A 22,707-nucleotide genomic window follows, 5' to 3' on the forward strand; every position below is an offset into this window, starting at 1 on the left:
ATAGGACTGCATTCGCCTGCCTCGTTTTGTGTGTGTGTGGTTTTGGGTTTTTGTTATTTTTTTTTGTCTCCACAATGGAACAAAAATAACAGAAACATCTCTCAAAGCAGGGTGGTCCATCGCATAAGCACCACATGCATGAACTTGCATGTAATATTACAGTAAATGTGTGATTATGTGAGTCAAGGAATTTTCTTTTTTTTTTTTTCTTGTCAATAGCAGCGCAAAACATAGTGTTTGTTGTTGTTTGGGCGTGTGCTATATGTTACTGTGGTGACACAGACGGTGCGCAGATCAGGCAGCTCAGACTGGGAGGGGTGATGTGTGTGTGTGTTCATGTGTGTGTGTGTGTGTGTTAGGAGGTAGATAACAATGCCCCTCTCGGCAGGACACTGGTGCTCTCTTCCTGGTTTGCTTTACACGGGAAACACTGCCCCAACACACACACACACAGAGGCACACACAGATATTTATACCTGTATGGGTTGCAATGACTTCACCAGCTCGCCCTGCACAGCCAAACAAAGGGAAACAACAGCAAACTAGTGTCCCTTCAAAACACACACACACACAAATAGAGAGTGTAGAGCTTGCAGACTCAGCCGTCCGTTAGATGAGACAAGGTTAGCGTTTTTATTCCGACACGGCTATTAATAATGAAATGATGCATGGCTGGCACATTCGTACTCTCCTCCCCTTTCCTCCCCTCTCTTCTCTTCTACAAATTCCTTCTTACAGTTGTACAAACTCTCATACAGTAGGTAAACACACTCCTGCTCAGCCTCCCAAAACACATCAACCACAGGTTCACTTTGCGGTAAAGGGGGGAAAAAAATTCCCAGTCTCATCAGTGTGTCAGTTAACAAGTATATATATGTATGTGTGTGTAATCTGCAGGGAGTTTCCAGATAAACTAAATGTGTTTGCTTTTTAATGACAGAGCTTAAGATATTCACACACACATGCACACACGCCACCGCCAACCACCTATCATGAATGAGCCACTCTGTATGCTTACCTCAATTCCATGTGTGTGTGTGTGTGTGTGTGTGTGTGCGTGTGTGTGTGTGTGTGGGGAAGAGAGACTAATCGCTGTCCAGTAATGGGAGCATGCTAAGAGAGATCTCTGTGTAGGAGCCCAGAGGCCTTTAGCCACAGTCTCATCGCCCACCTGGAGGTTATCCACATACCACACCAATGCACACGCTCACACGACAGCTAGTCTTTTGTTAGCCTGCCAGAGAGCCACAGAAGTCAGTCCATTGGTAGGTTACATAATCGCTCTCTGACTTAATTAATCAGTAAGTTTGCTGATCAATCAGCCAAGTCAGTAAATCAGTCAGTAGGTTAATTAGTCATTCAGCTAATTTGTCAGTTAACTAAATGAAAAGGCGTGCCTTCTGTTCCACGTCGGGATTTTTTCCCCTTACCTGATGTGATAACACACTATGGCGTCTATACAGTGCACTGTGAGGCTTGAACTAATTTCTGAGACAATGTGTCGACTCTACAGATTCAAAAGACCTTTAAGTGCCTACGTAAAAAAAAAAAAATTTTTAGTAGTTTAAATCCATGCACGCATCGCCTTTGCAGAGCTGAACATGAATTTGGGTAAAAATTCAATTAAACTCCTCTTTAAATATTTATACGTTTACTATGTCAGAGATTGAAATATTTGAACGTTTGGTTTTTTACATCCTCAATGGGCACATTTTTCATTGTGCAGTTTAGTAGTCAAATATTTATTACTGGACAAAAAAAAAAATCCAGTGCACCACTCTCCCGCTGCTGAAAACAGTTGTAGTTTTTGACAACAAGCAGACACCTAAAGTAATCGAAGCATCACAACAGCTTTGAAAGGAACAGATGGGAAAATCTTTGAGGCCCTCGTGTCGTGTTTGTAGCTTTTAGGGTAACGTGATCCCTGCCTAAGGGTGGTTATGTGCACTGGGGTGGGGGGTGGGGAGTACCGGGAGACAGGAAGGGGAGGATGAGAGAGGTGAAAAAGGAGGAAATGGGGAGAAAAGAAAAAGGAAAAAGGTGTATGTGTGTGTGTGTGTGGGTACATATTACACATCTGTGTGGACTCTCTTCAGTTTTGCCCTTTGGCAGTTTTCTTCCTGATACTCCATGCCCGATTCAAATGATACAGAAATGGTAAATGGCAAATGGCCTGTATTTGTATAGCACTTTGCTCGTCCCTAAGGACCCCAAAGCACTTTACACATCCAGTCATCCACCCATTCACACACACAAGCCTGATGGAGAAACTTGGCTCTCAAAAAGAAGTTGGAATTGGAATTATTCCAATTTACAGACAATACAAAGGAAAATGTTCGGGGGAAAAAATGAAAAGAAGAAGAAAAAGTAGATAGATAAAGACAACAACACATATCTCCATCTCTGAACCTAAACAAGCTCCTCTGTGTTAGTTTAGACAGTTAGAGGAAATGAAAATGTGTGTGTGTGTCTGTGTGTGTGCATGCATGTGTGTGTGTGTGTGTGTCCATTAAAACAAGCAGTCAAACTAAATCAGCAAGTAATGTGAATGCCGAGCTTCTAAATGCTGGGACAGGTGCAGACTGAGAGGCTAAATGAGAGAAATGAATAAAACATAGTCCTCTCTTCCTCTTTCTCCCTGTCTCTTATACACTGTTAAACACACACACACACACAAACACAGACAGAGAGAGAGAAGCGAACAGTGGCATTATGTCAATAGTATGAATAATTCCCAGCACCGATGACCTTTAACACAGGAAGTGATACTGCACCTTGAGAGCGTGAGCTGAAAAGAAAGAATCAGCCTCAAATAATTAAATAAGTGTGTGTTTATGAATTGCGAGACATCTTCACAAACCAGCCAAAGAACCTCAATGTCATCCTCCACACTCACGGAAACTCCGAGAATAAATGATGAAGAAGTTTATCTGGTTAAATTAATTTACATTATCTTCCCAAAAAAGTGCAATAAACTTTATAACCACCTAAAAATGACTATATTTGTTGATGCAATCTGTATCGGTAAATAATGTCGCAAAGAGAACATCTGACAGGACTTATGGCACCAAAAAGGTTAACTTCATGGAAGCGTGTTTACTGAACTGACCATTTCTAATGGCAGTGACAATAAAAATTAAAAAAAAAAAAAAGGAAATTAAGAAAATTCTAATTAAGTAATCATAACCGAGCCAGTGAAACTGATGGAAGCAGACAAACCTGGCAACCCAAAGGCAAATGATGCCACTTCTCCCCCCAAAAAACGTGACAACACTACATCTTTCATAAAGATACAAAAAAAATCAGCAAGTTCTTACAACAAGATGAAAGTAAAATCAAAGAAATTTAACTCTCTCAGACCAAAACAACTCTCGGGATTTATCTCAGAGAAACAGAAGAACTAGAAGAAGTGAAAAACCACCACTTTGAATGTCTTCTTCACCATCGACAGTGTAAAACCATGATACTGCACTGCACTGTCATGTTGGCTTATATATAAAGTTTCTTTAGTCATTTGTGTCTTATTCAGTATATATAAAACCAAGCATTGGCGTTTTTCCAGGAAAAAAAATCAATAGCTGACACTGAAACCTTTAATTTTCAGATTATGCCTTAAAAATAGCATCTGTGATTTTCAGCTGCCTTTTCAATTAAAAAAAAAAAAAAGAAATCCATTGTGCTGTTAATGCAATTTTCTTACATTGTACAGTTCATTATTGTACCTGTACCTAATTATGCTGATGCCAAGCAAAGCAAATTAGAATTTGAGAGGATGAAGATCTGAAGGAAAGCAGGGCAAAGATGGAAAAGAGCGATGAGGACGGGTCAAGAAAGGAGGAGGCATATTCTCTCACAGTCTATTTTAGATGTGCGTGTGTGTGTGTGTGTGTGTGTGTGTGTGTGTGTGTGTGTGTGTGTGTGTAGGCTACATGTCAGACAGTGACAGTTGAGCGAACAGTGACATACCAGGTTGGCAGAGATATTTTGGTAACTAGGACAAGTGAGAGTGAGAGGGAGAGAGCGATAGTGAGGAAGACAAAGGCGGAAAAGATGAAGAGATCGTTTAGAAGATCCCTCTCACTTTCTGTCGCCTTTCTTCACCTCACCCCTCCATCCGCCCTCCCTCCTCCTCCTCCGCCTCCTCCTCTCTCCTCTTCTATTTGATTGACAGCGCCCCCTCCTCACCCACCCTGTGCTCTTTGATTGACAGGACTCCCCAGACTGAGGCTCTTATCCCCCTGAAACAAACCTGGCTCTGCTCCTCCTCCTTTCTCTCTTCTGTCTGCCTAGACAAGCTCCCACTCTCCTCCCCCTCCTCTTACTCCTCCTTTCTTCCTTCTGCTCCCTCTAAATGCCATCTTATCATCTTCACCTCCTCTTTCTGTCATCCCTCCATCCCTTCCTCTTTCCCATCATCTCTTGCTCAAGCTCTGACCCCTCTTAACCCTATAGATTACACACACACACACACACACACACACACATAGGGAACCCCTTAAACCCGAGGCTTATGTGGGCCCCTTTAGACTTTGAGATGACACACACACACACACATTCACACACACTGGTATCCGTAGCACCTCTACACACAGAAAAACACACACTCAAACTGCCTTCCTTGAGCCGCGACACTCGTCTAAGCCCTGAACACACACCACCTGAGACTATAACCCCCTCAAACTGCTCACACACGCACAGTCTGAGCCTATTAAGCCAATTGTAGGAGTCTAAACAGGCACAAAGCTGAGCAGTGAGGTAGGTAAACCCTCAGGGCCACCGAGACGAAAACAGAGTCAAAGAAAGAAAAAAGGAGGTTGGGAAAGGGAGCAAAGCAGAGGGATGTGGAGAGAGAGGGTGAGGTGAAGCAGAGGCACAGAAAAAAGGGAGGAAAAGGAGGAAGCGAGAAAGGGGGAAGTGGAAGTGATGGAGGAAAGTAAGAGAAAAGGGGTTGATGAGGATGCTGAGTGATTAAAAAAAAGACAGTAAGAGTTACAAGTAGAAACTGAATGGCAGTCACACACACATAGACACACACGCCCAGAGGAGAAGAGTGGTTGTGGCTCTTTAGGAGTCAAGCAGGCGTATGATAGGATAGCGTTGCATGTCGTTAACCCTATATTAACCCTGAGAGGCAGTGGGATGCTCAGTGTGCTATAACAAGGATTAACTGGGCCACACACATACACACTCACAGATACACTCATACGTACATGGTACGATGGGCTAGCTGTCAGTCACACACATGTGCGCACAAGGACTGAGAGACAGGCAATGAGCTGTCAGTCACTCTTTAATGGTTCGCACACACAAATGTTTGAATTTGTTAAAGCATGAGTAATGTGTTTAAATGAGCGTGAGCCTTAACTCTGTTCACATGTCGATGTAACGTTTAAATGGTATGTAGATAAGTGTGCTTATCCATATCTCTTCATCTGCCAGTAACCCACTGCAGACCTGGCTGTAGCAACATTTTGGAGCCTTTTCTCTCTACTGTGCGCTGTAAATGCTATAATGTAATATCAGTTTCACTTGGCTGAAACCATCCCTGCAGAAGCGTTGGGCAGCATTTATACCATGCAACAGTATCCAGGTCTTTCTTTCTGAGAGCTTTCTTTCCAATTTTATGCTGATATGGGGCTCGTTTTAATGTGAGTGCAGATACTCTTCTTTCCTCCAGCATCTCCACAAAAGCCTTTGCTGTTGTTCTGGGATTCGTTTGCGCTGTTCACACATTAGTTTCACGGAAACAGAATGCATCTCCTTCCTAAGTATTACGACTGTTGCCCGATCCCATGGTATTTATACTTACATACTATTGTTTGTACAGATGAACATGGTATCTTTCAGGAAATTGCTCACGAGGATGAACAAGGCTTCTGGAACGTCACAATTTTTTTCCAGTGTCGGGGCAGTTTCCTTTGGTGTTCCCATGATGTCAAGCAAAGGGGCCAAGACACACGTCACACTGACTCTGATGATGCTGATTAGCTCATCACAGGCTTCTAACACTAGTGAGCAAGTTTTTAATAGCACACTTACTTACAGTGCCTGGCAAAGTAGTGGACTGGTGGTCCATACATTCACGTGGAAAAGAAAGTTTCTACAGGACTCTATGTATTCTTTTGAAAAACGAAATTGTCGTATGTCTGTATGACTTTGTCAGCCTTTTGCATTGTGAAGGACTTAATTGTGGAGGAAAATCAGCCCACTCTCCCTTACAGCATCGCTTCAGTTCACTGAGGTTTTTGCACAGCTCGCTTAAGGTCCCACCACAGTATTTCAGTCAGGTTGAGGTTTGGACTTTGACTTGACCATTGCAACACCTTCATTCTTTTCTTTTTCAGCCATTCTGCTGTAGATTTTTTGCTCTGTTTGAGATCATTGTCGTGTTGCATGATCCATTTTCAGCAAAGCTTTAGCTGTCAGACACTTGGCCTCACATTTGAGTCTTAGTGCTGTGCATTATGACCAAACATCTCCAATTTGGTCTCATATGTCCAAAGGACATTGTTACAGAGGTTTTGTGGTTTGTTCAGATGCAACTTTGCAAACTCAAACCGTGAATAAACGCCCCAGACCACCAAACTGCCAAAACGTCTTCTTTTATAGAGGCGCTCACATCTGCTGACGGTCAGTTAAGTGCATTAGCATCCATCATCCCACATTTTCACATAACTATAAGTCCAATGCGGAGCTTAGCACATGCACATCTGCATGCTGTAGCTTCATACTATCACCAGAGGGCAGTGTAAAAAAAACAGATCACAGACAAGAATGTGGGATACTCTTGTTTATGTTTGTGCTGTTTTTGGTCTTTTAGTTGAGCCGTTGAAAAGAAGGAATTTATCACAGACATCTTTGTAGCGGAGATGCCATTTTTTGTTTCATTTCTTCTTCATAGCGAAACATTGGCATTACCTTTCAGTTCAAGCCAAATTGTCAACCAATCTGGATTGTACCTTTGTAAATATTATAGCTAAATGCAGCATACACTTGAGTATGTATAACCACAGATGCAGGGGGATATATCTGCTAAGCCCTTAATGTTTTCATTGTAACTGTTTAAAATAACTATTAAAGTTACATTTTGAATATTTATTTTGAGTGTGTGAGTTAATTCGAGCTCTACTTCTGTTTACAATCAATGACACTTTAAGCTGTTATTTTGACTTTGCCTCTCATTCTCTCTCCACATGTTTGCGTCAAACAGCAGAGCTCCAGATGTTACACCAAGAGGCTGTGAACCACTGCAAAGTGGAGGGGGCAACAGGAAGTATCCCACGGTATCCACGGTAACCTTGACATTCCATCTTGACCAAGTTCCCTGACATCTCCCACAATTCACTCTGCTTTTCTCCTCCTGCCGTGGAAAATGAGACGCACACCCCTGTGTGTGTGCGCGCACACACACACACTTCAATAGTCATCGAGCATCAATGTAACAAACAGTGACACACGTATTATGATTATGCAGCTATTACTTTGTCAGTTTGTGTCTAATATATCAGCTATTCTTTTAGGGGCCAAACCCAAGCCTTGGCCATGAATCCACACACACAGATTACATACACACTTTCTAGGCAAATATATAAAAGGCTGTAAGCTGAGACGTTTGAGATAGCCGACAAAACAGGAGAATAGGGCGGTGGTGCGGCAATACCTATAATATCCTTCCCGAACACACAAATGCACGTATAGCGTATGACACACGCACATGTTTGTGCACTTAATAAGATTTCTCCAAACACAAAGAAAAAGAGGAAAGAGGAGTTTTGCACTGTATAGAGCGAAACCTTGTACATCCCCTCCAAAGTGGCGAGAATAAAGAATCTCATTCATGCCAAATTATCCCTGTAATAACCTTTATGACCTCTGTTTGCGGCACTGATCACACTGATGTTTGTCTTTATGAACCTTTAGTGAAGAAGCACTGAAGGACAGTCTGTGGATACAAAGCTGAGAGTCTATGGTGTGATTACTGTTCATCACACGCTCATAAGCCACAATATTTAAACCTCAGTTTCAATTGTGTGGTTCCTCACGCCACACAATGGGGGTATGCTTAGGGCTAGGGCATGGGAACACTGTCAGTGGATCGTCTGGGTCCTGTAAGTTGTGGAGTGTTTCCTCCGTATATCTCACTTGGTCTAGCACATCTTACGTGCAGTATGCTTGACTGGACTGGAATCTGGAGATCTGGATATCCCGAGGCAGAGTCAAAACCCCGAACTCTTTGTCGTGTTTCTTGAGCCATTCCAGAGAAGTCTTTGCAAGAGTACTAGTGCCTCAGGGAGTGTGCTTGAACTGCAACAGTGTCTAGATGCTGTGAAAGTAATATCCACATGAATGCCGGCAACCACTGCACTGCAACAAGAAGATCTGAGGTATTTACCTCATCTGTCAGTGCTTTTAATGTTGCAGATGATCAGCTTATATTACAATTGCCAAAAATCTTTCACAAACTGAAACTTAAACATCTGGTCATGGTGAAGAAGGAAAAAAAAGAAACACTTGGTACAAATCTGCAGGAATATGATATTTTGTACAGTGATTTAAGTTGTGTAACAATGTGGTGACAGGGAGTAGAATATTTCACTCCTCTTCCTGTGAATTACTCAAACACATGCAGACAGACCGACAGAACTGCTCGCAGAGGGTTAAAACAACTGCCAAGGAGAAATCAGATTAAAATGAGGTTGGATCTCATTTCAGTTTTTCTCTGTCACTTTTTTTTTTGTTCTTCTTCGCTCATGACCCATTTTTCTGTGCTGCTGCAGGAGAGACAGAAAGAGGGGTGGGGTGGATGTTAAGGGAGGGATAACTTCAGTCCTCTCCTGTGACAGACAGAAGGGAAGAAAGAGAGCGACAGACAGACAGAGACGAGCGGCAGGAAAACAACAGATGACTCCTGCTAGTGAGCTGCTTTGTGTTTTGCGTGACGTAGAGGAAACACACATTCATCTGAGCACTCAAGTCTGAAAGTGCGCCTTTGGGATGTAACGGAGCAGCTGATGTGTATTTGTGTCCCCTCTGCAAAGATCGATGATTACGTTACTAGAGTGTACATGTACATGCAGATAAAACCTGTGTGTGTGTGTCTGCAAGTGTAATTCCACACTGTCACCACCCACTCATGAGTCCTGCTGTTTGACTTATAAAAGCAAAATTGGTTTCTCAAATGCTTCCCGTGCATCTGAGGCCGCTGATTCTATCGAGGAGTGACAGCAGCTCATCCAAACACACAAACATCCTGTCCCACCGCGCCGTTCAAACGGGTCAGGGCACAAACCCTCGTCCACTGTGTGTCTGTGGGTGTGCGCAAGTGTGTGCGTGAGGAGAGAGAGAGAAGAGGCAAAGTGAGAGACAGTACCTGTCGATGATAACAGGGTCTGAGGGTGTCTCATTACGGTTTCCACAGCTCTTCTTGTCACAGCACCGACTACGGGAAGAGAAAAGAAGATCGTCAGGGAAGAAGACACAGGGCAAAGTGGGGGGAAAATTTGGGCATAGGGTACATTTTATGGAATTTCCAGATTAGAGGTTTAAGTGGGAGTGTTGCAGTGCGTGCCTTTCATCTGCACTGATAAAACAAATTTATTACAACATCTGCAGAATTTGTCCCAATCTGTCGAAAGCAGGCCATAGTGAATTTTACTGAAAGTCTTTCAGAGAAATCTGCCCTGAAAGCAAGGATAAAAATAGACCTGCAAGACAAGGAAAGTGACTGTATAGCAGGATCTGAAGGAAATACACTGTGGGATCGCTGTTTTAACAAATACATTAAAAAAGACACTGCCGGATTTATTGTTGGTCGTGGTTTGTCTCACTCGTGGGTAATTTGTTGCTGTGGTCACTGCCTAGCATTTCTTTTTTCCATTTTCTCCACTTTTTACTGCTTTGCTGGTTGATATTCATTACCAGTGTTCCCAGTATAAGGTGCACCCTTAACCACAGTTTGCCCATCTGGCTCAAACAATCAACTATTAAGATAGTAGTTTCATCCGAATCCCAACAACCTCTCAGACATTCAGGTTTTTAGGATTGGGCTCAAATAGATGGTTTAATTTTGCACAGCACATTATAAGAAGTACACAGGTAGTAATTTAGCTGAATAGCAAAATAATATAAAGATAAGTTCCAGAGCTCCAGGCACCAAGATTGTGTTTTGGCTTAAAACCGATCTTTTAACAACCTTAACCAGATGTTGCAAAGCTCCATTTTCCATTTTGCAAGATTGCCAGGACTCCTGCCCCTACATTACACACGCATATACTAACATTACATGCTAGGTCACAATTTTACAGCGTTTATTGTAAAACACAATGCTTTGTGCTGTGGATAGCCACAACACTTTTTCCTATGAGACTAGACTGTAATGGTGCATTACACCTATTTTCATAGCCCATGAAGGTGACTGCATAATATGATTGTAACGCTGGGGTTTTGTAAAGTCTCAGAATAATAACCTCTCCTGGTGTCAATATGATACTATTGGGGTTATGAAAGGTTAATTAGTTAAAATCCCCTCCACATGTGTTGCAAGAAAATGTTTTCATTAGTACGTAATTAACAAGCTGAGATCATTTAGATGCTTATAGTCAAGTTTTTTCCAAAGGCAACATAACCAACAGCATAACCGTCTGGAAATCGAGCGCGAAAAGTCCATCCTAATTGTACTGATGAACCATCAGGTAAAGTGGAGATGGAAACAAAAAAGAAGCCTGAGGCTCCAAAAACACGTGGGTGGTATACGCACATGCATGCATGCACACGCATGCACGCACATACATGAGAAAAAAACCCAAAACACCTGACATGGTTACCGAAATTCACACATGTGTACTACAAGTGTGTCAAAAAGGCTTTCTTGCATGCATCAATTATGAATAAAGGTGTAAGCAGGAGGGCGGAGGATAAAGATGGCTATGGGTGGGGAGGGGGGGTAAAGAGTGAGAGGGTGTGCGTGGGAGGGAGAGCTAAAAGAAGAGGGTGAGAAGGGGAGGGAGGGGAGAGGAGGGGTCTGGGTGGGAAGAAGAGGAAGGGGAGACATCTCGGGTTTCCCGCTGTCACAGATGGCAGAGGTAGAAAGAAAGCGACTGATACGTTACACCTTTCTCATTGTCTCCGCTATCTGCCGCTCTTTCTGCTCTCGCTGTCATTCGCTCTCTGCCGCTCTATGAACTGGGTCATTACACTGTAACTTTGGAGAGCAGAGCGCAGCAACAGAGAGAGGTTAGAGAGAGGAATCAAGCAGGAGATCAGGGACCAGGGTGGGGGGTGAAAAAGGAAAGCTAAACCAGATGAGGGCGAGGTAGAGGGAAGGGTGGGTGATGGCGTGGGAAACAGAGGGGATGGAATAGATGTGAAGGAAACTTAAGGGACAGAAGAGGAAGTGGAGGAAGGAGAAGAGTGTTTTATGCTATGAAAGGAGAAGGAAGGGGTGGGATGGGAGTAATGCAGGACCTATATCTGTGGATGCTGGTGAGCTAATCATCTGCTCTATGAAAAATCTTTGGATATTGACTGTTGGTCAATCAAAGCTAATTAGATATTGGGTGTTTAACTTTAATTTTAATAGCCAGAATGATTAGCAGCTATGTTAACATGTCAGTGATCACATGATATAAATAAAGTCAAGAGATTAGCCTTAGATTTTGATTAGTATAGCAAACATAATAACTTAAAAACATAAGTGACAAGCTAATCACTAATCCATAATTCTGTTCCTGGAGAGATATGTTTCATTCAAATGTCTGTTAAAAAAGATACAAATAATAACAGATAAACTTCTGCTTACACAGAAGCTGAGCAGCCAAGGATTTTCCAAATTCACAGAACTTTGTCTAAAAGTATATTTCATGTCCTGGAGTTTCCAAAGAAATGAAAACTATTATGCTAAAATGTCCACAATAAATTAAACTCACCTTGAAAATAAAAACAGAGTTTCAACCAGCTATACCAAGGCTGCTCTGTCAGACAGAGTGAATATAAAATATCTACAATGCCATAAAGCTTCTTGATTTGAAAGAGGGCAAATGTTAAAATACACTGAGCACGACCAACATTTGTATTAAGCGCGTTCATTGAAGCATCTATTGTCCAATTCTAGAGTGAAATCACTCACGTATTCGTGCCAGCGCTTCAGCCAATTTTGCAACGCAGGTCTTTGTGGTGGCAGATTGGCTGGGAGCATATGGCTAATAGCACTGCCGTGACAATAAGCCACACTGATTAATGGACGCCCTGAGCTCTTTGTGTGTGTGTGTGTGTGTGCGTGTTGTGTTGTGTTGTGTGCAAAGCCCCCGCTGCAGAATCAGCATGTGAGAACATGAGGCAACAGCCGTAACTTTGACCTCAGCGGCTGTTGAAGACAAGCGACTGTTTACACTCGCTGCAGAAGCCATACTTTCTGCACTGTTGCTCCCCCAAAGGAAGTATTTAAAACAAAATCCTGCAGGACAGAACGAGCACCTTCTACTGTACGAGAGTCATACCGTACAGGTTATGCAAGCACATTTGATTCAGGTCCGCAATTATCCTCCACTTGATGAACGGCAATAATTTACAATAAAATCTGTTGCCAAATTGTTTATTTATATATTCACTGTAAATCAGAATTTCAATTGGTCTATCATGAGCCTCTCCAGCTGAACTGCCTGAGGAATATTCACCAAGCTATACGATGAAGTATTAGTAGGCCTGATTTCACAACTAAAGTCCCTGTGTGCGCATGTAGATGAACCCCAATTTATATTGGTACAGTTAAAGTTTTTCAGTGACAAGGTCAAGGAAAAAGAACAACGTAATTCATGTGCTAAATCTGAATTTTTATAACTGTGCTGTGCAGGGCTCTGAATACACAAGCATACTTCTTTGTGTCTACGGATCTATGTGTGTGTGTGCGAGTGTGTGTGTGTGTGTGTGCGCGAGTTCCTGCCTATTTTTTATAGTCAGATTGAAGAGCAAGGCCCATTTGTTAGCCATGAAACAACAGAAGGGTTCAGATTGACTAATGAGTTTCTCTGTGTCCTAATTAACCAGGCGTCAGAGACACATGCGCACACAAACTACACATGTTCCCGCGCGCACGTTTCCTATTGTATAGGATAGGTCGGCAAAACGCCCCTATAAATAGAACTTTCCTCCCAACCTACTTCCAAAGAAATTCATCTTAAGCTTATAATTAAAGCAACAACTGTGATAGCCAAAACTCATCTTCCTCAACAGATAGGGCTTCAGGTGTGTGTGCGTATGTGCGTGTCGGGGGGGGGGGGGGGGGGTTAATGAGGGTGACAAAATAAGAAATGTACATAGCAGTGATTGGTGAGAACTTCACAGGCAAAGTATGCTGGAGGAGAGAGGAGAGGAAAAGAGAGATGTGATGCATCTGTTCTCACCTGCACATGATCTCATGTGTCAGCAGCACTCTGCACATCTCTGGGTTCTTGTCCTGGCCTTCGTAAACAATCGGCTGAAAAGAAAGAGGAGAAGAAGAAAGCGGAGAGTTAAACTCGCAGGCTCCAGCGTGCTCATTTCACAGCAGACCAAAGCCTCTTACTGTTTTTATTTACGGTGTGTGAGTGGCTCACAGAAATCCATTTAACTGATATGTAATACAACAACAGAGCAATCATCAGAAGTTGGACAGATGAGATTTGTTAATGGGATCAGTGAATTGTTTTTGTGGGAACTCTAAATCTTCATTTTCAAAAAAAAGCTTTGAGGAAATTACTAGCTTAATAGTAGATTTATATCATAACGAGCATGAAGCTGCACCTTGACTTGTAGTTTTTCTGTAACGTAACCACAACATACACTTAGAATAGCGCCAAAGTGTTATTGAGATAACAGGTTAGGTCCCACTTCACCTCCATGAACGCATCCTTCATCAGTAGCACCTCTACTTCACATACACTCACACCCATTGTGTCTCACACCCCTCCTTACACACACACACACACACACACATGCACACATACGCACACACGGAGCTGATTCACACTCATTGTTTTAGAAAATCCTCAAAATAACAACCATCATCTCATCGGCTCCGGAGAATGGTCCTCACATTTTCTGCCTCTGCTGCCGAGGCTTCACCTGCTTCTGTTACACAACACTCCCGCGCTGCTATGGAAGCAGAATAAACCGGCATAAGTCACACACCACTAAGCTACCTATCAATCAATACGCACGCCCTGTCAGTCTTTGGTCTGCAAAAGCTGGTTTGATGTGTCGTACCGAAAACTGCGGCGAGCCTGACTGAGTGACAAGATCGCTTTCCTCATGAGCGGCCAGGAAGTTTCTCTGCCCTTTAAAATCATCTCTGGCTCATGTTTAGACTGCCTGCTGCCATCAAGTGAACAATGATGAATGAATAAAGCTGATTTTAAGACCACTTAACAAGGCCACACTGACACCGCCATACTTGGAAAATGAAACATGTATATTCACATGTTAATGCATACCTATGTTATGTCTAAGTAGCTTTAAAGCTTATGGACTGTCAGATATACTACACATGGCCCAAAACTCAAATGCAAACCCTCTAAGAAGAATAATCAGTGCTTTTATTTCACCTGTGATTCCTTTTCATTTTCCATGAAGGAAAATTAACAGGGGCACATTTTGCTGGTTGCATAAAAAAGGATTCAGAACCTCCCAGTGGCTTCTTATTGGGGCCTCAAGATGAGCAAAGGGTGTAGGATGAACCTCTCATTTGTACCAACTATGTGAAACTTAGTGGAAAGCAGTGACAGAGGCTGTACTGTCTGAGGGCCCCAGTATTGTAGCCTAAAGCATTTTATACTAATAGCTAGCTGTGTTTTCTGGAATTGGAGCCCCCATGTGTTTCAGGGCCCGAGGCCCTTGTCAGTTACAATTTTCCATGCATGTGCATATTCCATTTGAACCCCTCCTCCCCACGCCTGCAGGAAATCTATCAATATGTGAACCTGGAGACCGAAAAGCTCCTGGTGGTCCAGGATTCCAGGGATGTGCACCCACAGTCGATTCAAGCACGGCGTGAAAATATGAAACAAAAATGAGCTCATGGAGGAATCTGCACTAGGCTAAGCTGACGTTCTCCAAGAAAAGCCAATCTGACCAAAAGCTGTCAAAGCGTCTGACGCAAGTTCAAATACGCAGGAAAGAAAATAAGCGTTTGTTCCGATTGTAAATATTTTAAATGACCTCAGACAAAGAAAAAAAAACCCGCTCCCATTAACACACTACTGAGGTTGATCCGACACCCAACATCTGAAACTCTTTCTGGAATCGCTCACTCATCAACATTTGAACCGTAAAATCCCCCTGATTGCCCTTTAATGAAAGCCAAATCTAAGTGTGGGGAAACGCAGAGAAGGACAGAATTCCGACAGAGCAAATCTGAAGAGGAAATTTGTTTCATAAACCACAGTTGTGTCTGTGATTAGTCCTGCTCCTCGCGCCATGGGAAAAGAGTGGGCCAGGAGAAAGCAATGAGCTTGCTCCCTAACCTCGACGAGCGCGCATCACCATCATCTCTTCACTTTTTTCTTTTTTTTTTGCACTTTGCTATTTTCTCGTCTTTCTTACGCCCACACGCAAACACACAAGTAAACCATTAAACCTTTGGCTGGGTGAATGCATTGATCTTTCTAAACAGAACAGCCGTGTCGCCCGTGACACGTACCACCACATAACAGCCCACCTCCTTTATTTAAGGCGATCGGGTCAACAGCATAGATGAGCTACAGTCTGGGTCATGCAGCAAAAGTAAAAGTTTGTAACTGTAAAAGACATCCAGTTCTTTCCCACCTGACTGATTGCTGCTTGCCCTGTGCCAACAATCTTTCTTTTTAAATCAGTTTGGTTTTCGAGAGAGGTCTTGCGTTACGGAAGGTCAAACAAAACATTAGTATTTACAGCAGAACTGTATGAAACTAAGGTCTAAAGTTTCTAATTGGTCTGCCTTCATGGCAGCTTGAGACCTCTGGAGCTCCAAAGAGGAAAAAGTGACAATGCAAAGATACTTCATCCACCCTCTGTGACAGCCTCTTGTGTTAGTGTGTACCTTCCTCTACCGCCACGGCCCACGTTTGCCTCAGATTCTTCATTGCTGTCACTTTGCCTGCTCTGCTCCTCTCTTTCATCTGCTTTTCCCTCCTCTGTCTCCTTCCTCTCTCCACCTCAGCAGGCCTTTCACACAGCATCTTTGCTTCTCTGTTCCCCACCTTTGAAGTGGCGTGTTATGTGCGGCATGTAAACAAGGATCCGTTAAGCAGGGGAACACACTTCCTCCTGCGTTAGTGTCAGGTCGACTAGCGAGCTAGTGATCCGACAGGGCCGCAGTGACAGACGCTTTATTCTCCGGGACAGAGTCGTGATCAACTAGCTCCACGCTCTGCTTCTGAAGACTAGGAGGTGCTCTCCTTCTCCGTTTAACACAATCAGTTCTGGCCCTCAGCGCACAAACGCAGAACAGGTAGACTTACAGAAATAGAACAGAAACAGGCAGCAGCTTTTAAATGCCAAATGTTGGAGTAGGCTTTTCCTTTACTGGCTGTTAAATCACAGTGAGAAGGGCGGAAAAAAACAGAATAAAAGACGTTTGCCTCATTATAGTGTGTCGCACATACTCTGAATTACGGAGTCGAATATTTAAGTAAAACTAAAATTAATACTTTACACCGCTGATCAACTACTAAAACTGAGAAATTCATACTAATAACAAATCTATGTTTCTATGGTTTACTCTGAATAATCTTAGAGAAATGACCCTCTTGCTTTCTTGTTTTTATCGTCTTCTGTTTCTGGGCTTTTAAACAGTGAAACATGTGAAAGGTATGCTACTACGGCACAAAGAGAGATTAACGAGACTAGAATAAGGCTGGATTTTCGACCATTTGCATCATGACAAATGTAAATATTGATGATTATTTCCTAAGTTATAAAACAGAAAGCCTGTTTCATTATCACGGTTACAAACTCAGCAGCTCTTTATTTTGTGTGTTCCTGTCAAAAATGTGTTTGGGCATGCTGGGCTTGGGTCGTGTGTTTTCAATTTTGGTGGATGAAGCCACATCTTGTTAACAACCAGTGAAATAAGAGAGAAACCAGTGCAACCTCTGGACTTCTGTGTGGCTTCTTCTTCTTTTCTTTTTCCCCCGCCTGGCAAGACAACAGTGGGTGCGAACAAATGCCTGTGTGTGCGGTTAGAGACAGCGGCCATGACATCACTGACCAGCTAAGCCAACCTCGCGACTGTTTTGGTTTGACCACCTGTTAAAGTTCCATTCCTCCACTACTGGGAATAACACACACACACAGAAACTCAAACGAGCATGCTTTACGCCTTCTCCAAAGCACCTTTGCACATTTACTGTATACATACAGCACTAAACACCTGCTCCCTTTCCCCATCCACACAGCCACAGAGCAGCACTCACACAGTGCAAGGAAGGCACCACAGGTGCAGCACACCTGCCTCCATCCTTTTTTCTCCCCCTTTTCAAATATTGAAATTCTAAAAAGCCATTAATTTTTTCAGCATGAAAAAGTGTGCATGTATTTAATTTTTTCAAACTCTACAGGAGAAAGTCCCAACTGTGTGTATGCGTGTGTGTGTGTGTGTGTGTGTGTGTAGCTGGTTGTCACCCCACCAAGCCGAACCTAAAGAGTGTTATTAGGAAACAGTGTGGTCTCTTAGGCCTGCCAGCGTGCACACACACACACACACACACACACACACAGTATGTGGTGCAACGTGGCAGCAGTAATGTGAGACTGTCAGAGCCTGGAGTCACATTAGTAAGTATTCAGTGCATGGTGGGCTTCTTGGCTCCTCATACCTTGGCGTTCACAACACACACACACACACACATTTTGAATTCCACCAGGCAGATAACTCTCACTCGCACTTTCTTCATGAACAAAAACAATCAGTTTTCATCCTGACTTTAACTGCGGGACCAGGAGCGCACAAACTGAAAATGCATCCCTGTCTTCCCGCCTCTCTCCTCAAACTCTACCTGCTCCTCTCTCTGTCTCCCTCCCTCTCTCGCTCTCCCTCTTATAAATGTACACATAAACAAAAACAAGAGCATTACCAGAAAAATTGGATCTGATCAGAATGCTTGCTACGCAGCAGACCAAATCCCAGAGGTGCCCTTATATCTTTCCACTTCCTACTGCGAGCAGCAGAATTACGCTCCTGTTCCTCAACACCCGCTCGCTGCCTCCTCACTCTAATCACAGCGAGAGGAGCACAGGCAAAAATGCCTGGAGCCATGCCGTATGTGTGTATGTGTGTGTGTGTGTGCCCCCACCCACATACACTGTGGAAACACCCACCCACTGAATCATATACGGATAAACATTCATTTCTGTGTGAAATAGAGGAGGGCGGCGGAGAACAAGAGGATCAGTGGAGCAGCTCTTTGTCAGAGAGGTAACAGGAGAGGTGACAGACCGCTCTAAGAGTGTGTTAGGGTGTGTGTTTACCTGTTTAGTCATGGAGTCTATGAGTCGAACATAAAAGTCCTGCTCTGTTCTGATGCCTGTTGGGATCCAGAGGAAGGGAGAAATATTGTAAACTTTACACATATTTTAACACACAGTGCAGCACGTTGCAGGGCATTTAAAATATGTGGAATTAGGTTAGCAAAGTGGCAGCAGCGGGAACAAGGAAACGAGATTAATGTCATTTACAGCAATAAGCTTGCAATAAATAAACAAAGGAGCAGGGCAAACGTAATTTTGACTCGCAAATTCTTTCTTCTTAAAGCTTTTATTAATGTTTCCTATTTAGGCCTGAAATATGAGTCAGTGGAGAACAGTCTGAGAGCAGACAGTCAGTCTTTGGTTTAAACGCTCACACTTGTGACTTGACACACAGTGGCTCCTTTTTAACGAGGCAGAAAGGGGTTGTGAAGAAAGTGAGAAGCTTATTAAAGATCAGCCAGCAGCTGCTCATCAGTTCAGTGTGAAAATAAATGTTGTTCAGCTTCTGCATTTCTCTCTGCTGCGATGCAAGCCTTACGCCAAGCCGGCTGTATCCATATAGCTCCCAAATCACACGAAAATCACACGTTTAACTCAGCATAGTTTACACAACGCGAGACCTTGGGCGTGCAGCCCGGTGTTAAGACGGTAAACAGATTCAAACACCTTGTTTGTTGACTTATCTGATAAATTGCTTGTGCCTATTCTGACTCCCAAATATCAACACATGCAAGACACGAATTGTAGCTATTCTTTATTACACAGGAGGCTGGTGCTGTGATGTCTCTGCTTGGGTTAGAACTAACACTGTCAAAAAATTATTTAAAAAAAGAAAAAGAAAAATAAAGAGCACATAAAACTGGACAAACTAATTTAGGGACAGTGACAGCAACGGAGCCACAAAGCTGGGTCACATCCTGTAACAGCTGCCTTGAAATTTGACTAATAGAAGTCGGTCACGTTACACAATCATGAATCTCTGCCCTGCAATTTCGTTGACATAAATTCTGGAAGCCTTGATAACCCATTGCAACATTTTATTTTACTACTTTGGGGACAGGACTCCCCCCCCCCCCCCCCCCTTCAAGAATCAGCTGCTGCCTGTGTGAATATCATTAAGTGTCTGATAAAATAAGACATGAAGCTGATCTGGCAAAGCTGACTCTAACTATGCATGCATATATATATATATATATATATATGTGAGTGTGTGTGTGAGTGTGCCAGTCTGCTCACCATTACTGTAAAGAAGCTGTAGCCTGTAATGAATCCCGTTATTGGTCTTCTCTCCGCTGGTCTCCTTGACACACACATAACAAACACAGAGCTGTTTATGGAAAAATTAACACCATTTAAAAAAAAATAGCAAGAAATTAATTTTTTCCTGTTTTCACATGTAGGCTAGTGAAGCATACATCCAACTTAATGAATTCTTTACAGCGGTCTTGCATTAAATAAAATCTGATTTATGCTCAGAGGAGTGCAGCCCTGTAATTTCTCCGTGTGTAATCGTGGTGTTATTGTGGATTTTTAATTCCTGCGTAATTACTGGTTGTGTTCGGAGGGCCAATAAATCCAACACGGAATTCTCCCGATACATTTCATCTAATTTAAGCCAAGTCATAATTGATGAGAAGCCCGGGCTGCAGCGCCGTTGTTTATATAGAACAAGTGGTTGCGTTGAATGGAGCTGTAAATTAAAACAATTTAAACGCCGAAAGGCATTTTTTTTAATTTATCAAATACACACGAGGGTTTAAGGAGGTTTGTGCCTTACGGTAAATTTATAATATTTATAATATTGTATTTTTAGTTTTTAATAATAATAATATAAATAATAATAATAATAATGCAAACAATTAAAGGACAAGTAGTTCATTAAAATGGGACGTTAAAAATTCATTCAATAATGTCAGAAACCAAATTTAATATTCGAGGCCTTCACAAAATCTCAGGGATCTTCCTTCATCTAAAAACTCTTAAGACCAACGTGTATTTCTGAACCGACCTTCTCTTTTTCGATGAAGTCCACGAAGCTCGTCCTCTCGATCTCCACCGGCTGGCCCTGCCGGTCGTACAGAGCCAGGACGAAGTGGAAGAAGTTGGACTTCCGCAGGTTGGAGGGCGGCTGCTTCTCAAAGTGAGCCCGAGCCAGACCCACTCCACTGCAGACACACAGACGGAGGGGGGTGTTAGAAGCAGTCAGAGGATGTAAAGTTTTTATGTTGTACAAATTAGAAAAATTCAAAATTAATATAAGAACGAGAGCAAATTAAATAATAATAATTATGTAAAGTTAACCTAAAATAAATAAATAAAAACAAATAATAAAAACAAACCTAAAGGGCCTACAAGCACTGAAAGTAAAATCCAGCTTGTGCTCTTTTTTTTTTTTGGCAGATTTTCCTCTTATTTTAAAGATTGTGATTATGAAAGCTGCCTGTTTTACTTAATTAATTAAGTAAAACAGGCAGCTTTCATAGTTTGGTTTACAGATTTATAGAGTTTACAGATTCCGGAGATAATTATCTCCGGAATCTGTAAACCAACTTGAAGCACAAACTTGCTGTTCGCGTAAAGGGGAGATCGTGATATATCCACGTTTACTGTGACTGGCTGTGGTTCAGTTGGAGAATTTTATTCCCTTCTAATAAAACAACGAGTAAGTTTGAAAATGGAGGGGGGGGGGGGGAGTACAGGATTTTTTTTTTCTCTAGCACAGGACTGCATTTATGTATTTGTTCTTTGATTTAATCCTTAATAAATCGCATCTGAAACATCTGTGGAAAAAATAATCTCTAGACCAAGCACATGCTGCTTACAACTGTTTAGTTAATGACAGCTTGTGTGGTAGAATTTTTCTGAATGAGATTATTAATTCTACAGATGATTTTATCAGCAGTTGAATGGACAGAATTTTTTTTTCGGACTGCTGCACTTCCATTCGCAAAGTCTCAATTCTTGTACAGCTGCAGTATCCTGGAGGAGAACACGCAGGCTGATTCCATCTTTCGGTAAATGAGTGATGGTGGAAGTGCTCCTCACTTAGGCACAGCTCACCTTTGGGCGGCCGTGTTGGCGTCCAGCACGCCGCCCCCCTGCATCCAGCTCCGGACGTTCATTCCTCCCAGCGGCTCCTCTTTCAGGCTGCTGCCGCTTCTCTGGATGCTCTCCTGGATTCCAAACATTAACAAACCTCCTGAGCTCGATGCAAGTCCCTCCGTTTGCCTCTCTCCTCCCGGCTTTGCACTTGTTCCCCGGCGGATCCCTTTCAGTGACTCGAGCGGAGGAACCTTGAGACGCACTCTTGCTGCTGGTGCTGCGTGCGCTTAGAAAGACCTCAATCCAGCGTGCACCCTTTATTCCACTTTCTCTTGTCCTGAGGAGGGAGTTGGTGCTAAAACGGTAGGCAAATCATAATAAGTCATAAAATCCAGAATATCCAAACACTTAAAAAAAAAGGGGGGGGGTTTAAAAATCGCACGCCCTGCGCGTAAAATATGTGTGTAGGGTGGAAAAAGTCACTCCTGGTGCGCGTGGAAACCCACAGCTTTGGGCTGTCACAGAGAAAAAAAACAGAGAGATCAGCTAGTACCCGGATCAGATGTCATCATCTTCTGACACTTCTTTCTTCCTCTTTTTTTTTTGCTCTCGCTCTCGTCTCTGCCTCAGCTCAGTGGTCCGGGACGCGCTGGCGTCGGTGATGTCCAGAGCTGCGCTGCTTCCCGCGGAAGACTCCCGAGCTCTCGCCACTCCGCTCTCTCTCGCTCTCTCTCTCACTCTCTCCCTCTCTCTCAGAGGAAACCGCTTTGTGACTCTTCCCAAAGGACCCTCTCTGAACCAAACACGGCTTCTCCCGCCCCGGGGGGAGAGAGAGAGAGAGAGAGCTGGGATGGGATGGAAAGGAAAGAGGGGAGGGGACAGCACGGGAAGAGAGGAGAGGAGACGCCCCCAAACAAAGAATAGAGAGGAGTTAGGTCTGCCCCGCGTGCAGCGGCCACGGAACTCCTTCTCCCGCTCTCCTCCTCTGGGCCGCTTTCTCCTCGTTTTTTTTTTTTTTGGGGGGGGGGGGGGGGAGGATTTCTAATAAACGTTTAGAAAGTTTTCTGTAAATGTGGAGATGAAGTCCTGCGCGAATCCGTGCTGAAAGTTCAGAGAGAGGAGCTGAAAAAGGAGGGGGTGGGGGGGGTAGACGGCACTTCAGCAGAGTGGACATCACAGGGCAAT

At 43.1% G+C, this 22,707-nt stretch overlaps 1 protein-coding gene across 4 annotated transcripts in view; it reads right to left on the reverse strand.

Moving 5' to 3' along the window:
* The window catches only part of LOC146510136 (transcription factor COE1), an 89,916-nt gene extending 67,425 nt beyond the window's left edge, over positions 1-22,491 (reverse strand). For 2 of the 4 annotated variants that reach the window (XM_085174626.1, XM_085174625.1), the window contains exons 1-6: positions 21,541-22,491; positions 20,489-20,645; positions 19,717-19,780; positions 18,481-18,536; positions 13,398-13,471; positions 9,371-9,439 (exon numbers count right to left, since the gene is read on the reverse strand). In XM_085174626.1, coding sequence (XP_085030752.1) covers positions 9,371-9,439; positions 13,398-13,471; positions 18,481-18,536; positions 19,717-19,780; positions 20,489-20,645; positions 21,541-21,668 — 548 coding nt within the window. In that variant the 5' untranslated portion in view covers positions 21,669-22,491. The remainder of the gene's footprint in view (positions 1-9,370; positions 9,440-13,397; positions 13,472-18,480; positions 18,537-19,716; positions 19,781-20,488; positions 20,646-21,540) is intronic. The other 2 variants (XM_085174624.1, XM_085174623.1) reach the window with 1 other exon arrangement.
* Between the last annotated feature and the right edge of the window lie 216 nt (positions 22,492-22,707).

This window comes from Neolamprologus multifasciatus, chromosome 10, assembly GCF_963576455.1.
Source record: "Neolamprologus multifasciatus chromosome 10, fNeoMul1.2, whole genome shotgun sequence".
In the NCBI taxonomy this organism is placed as follows: domain Eukaryota; kingdom Metazoa; phylum Chordata; class Actinopteri; order Cichliformes; family Cichlidae; genus Neolamprologus; species Neolamprologus multifasciatus.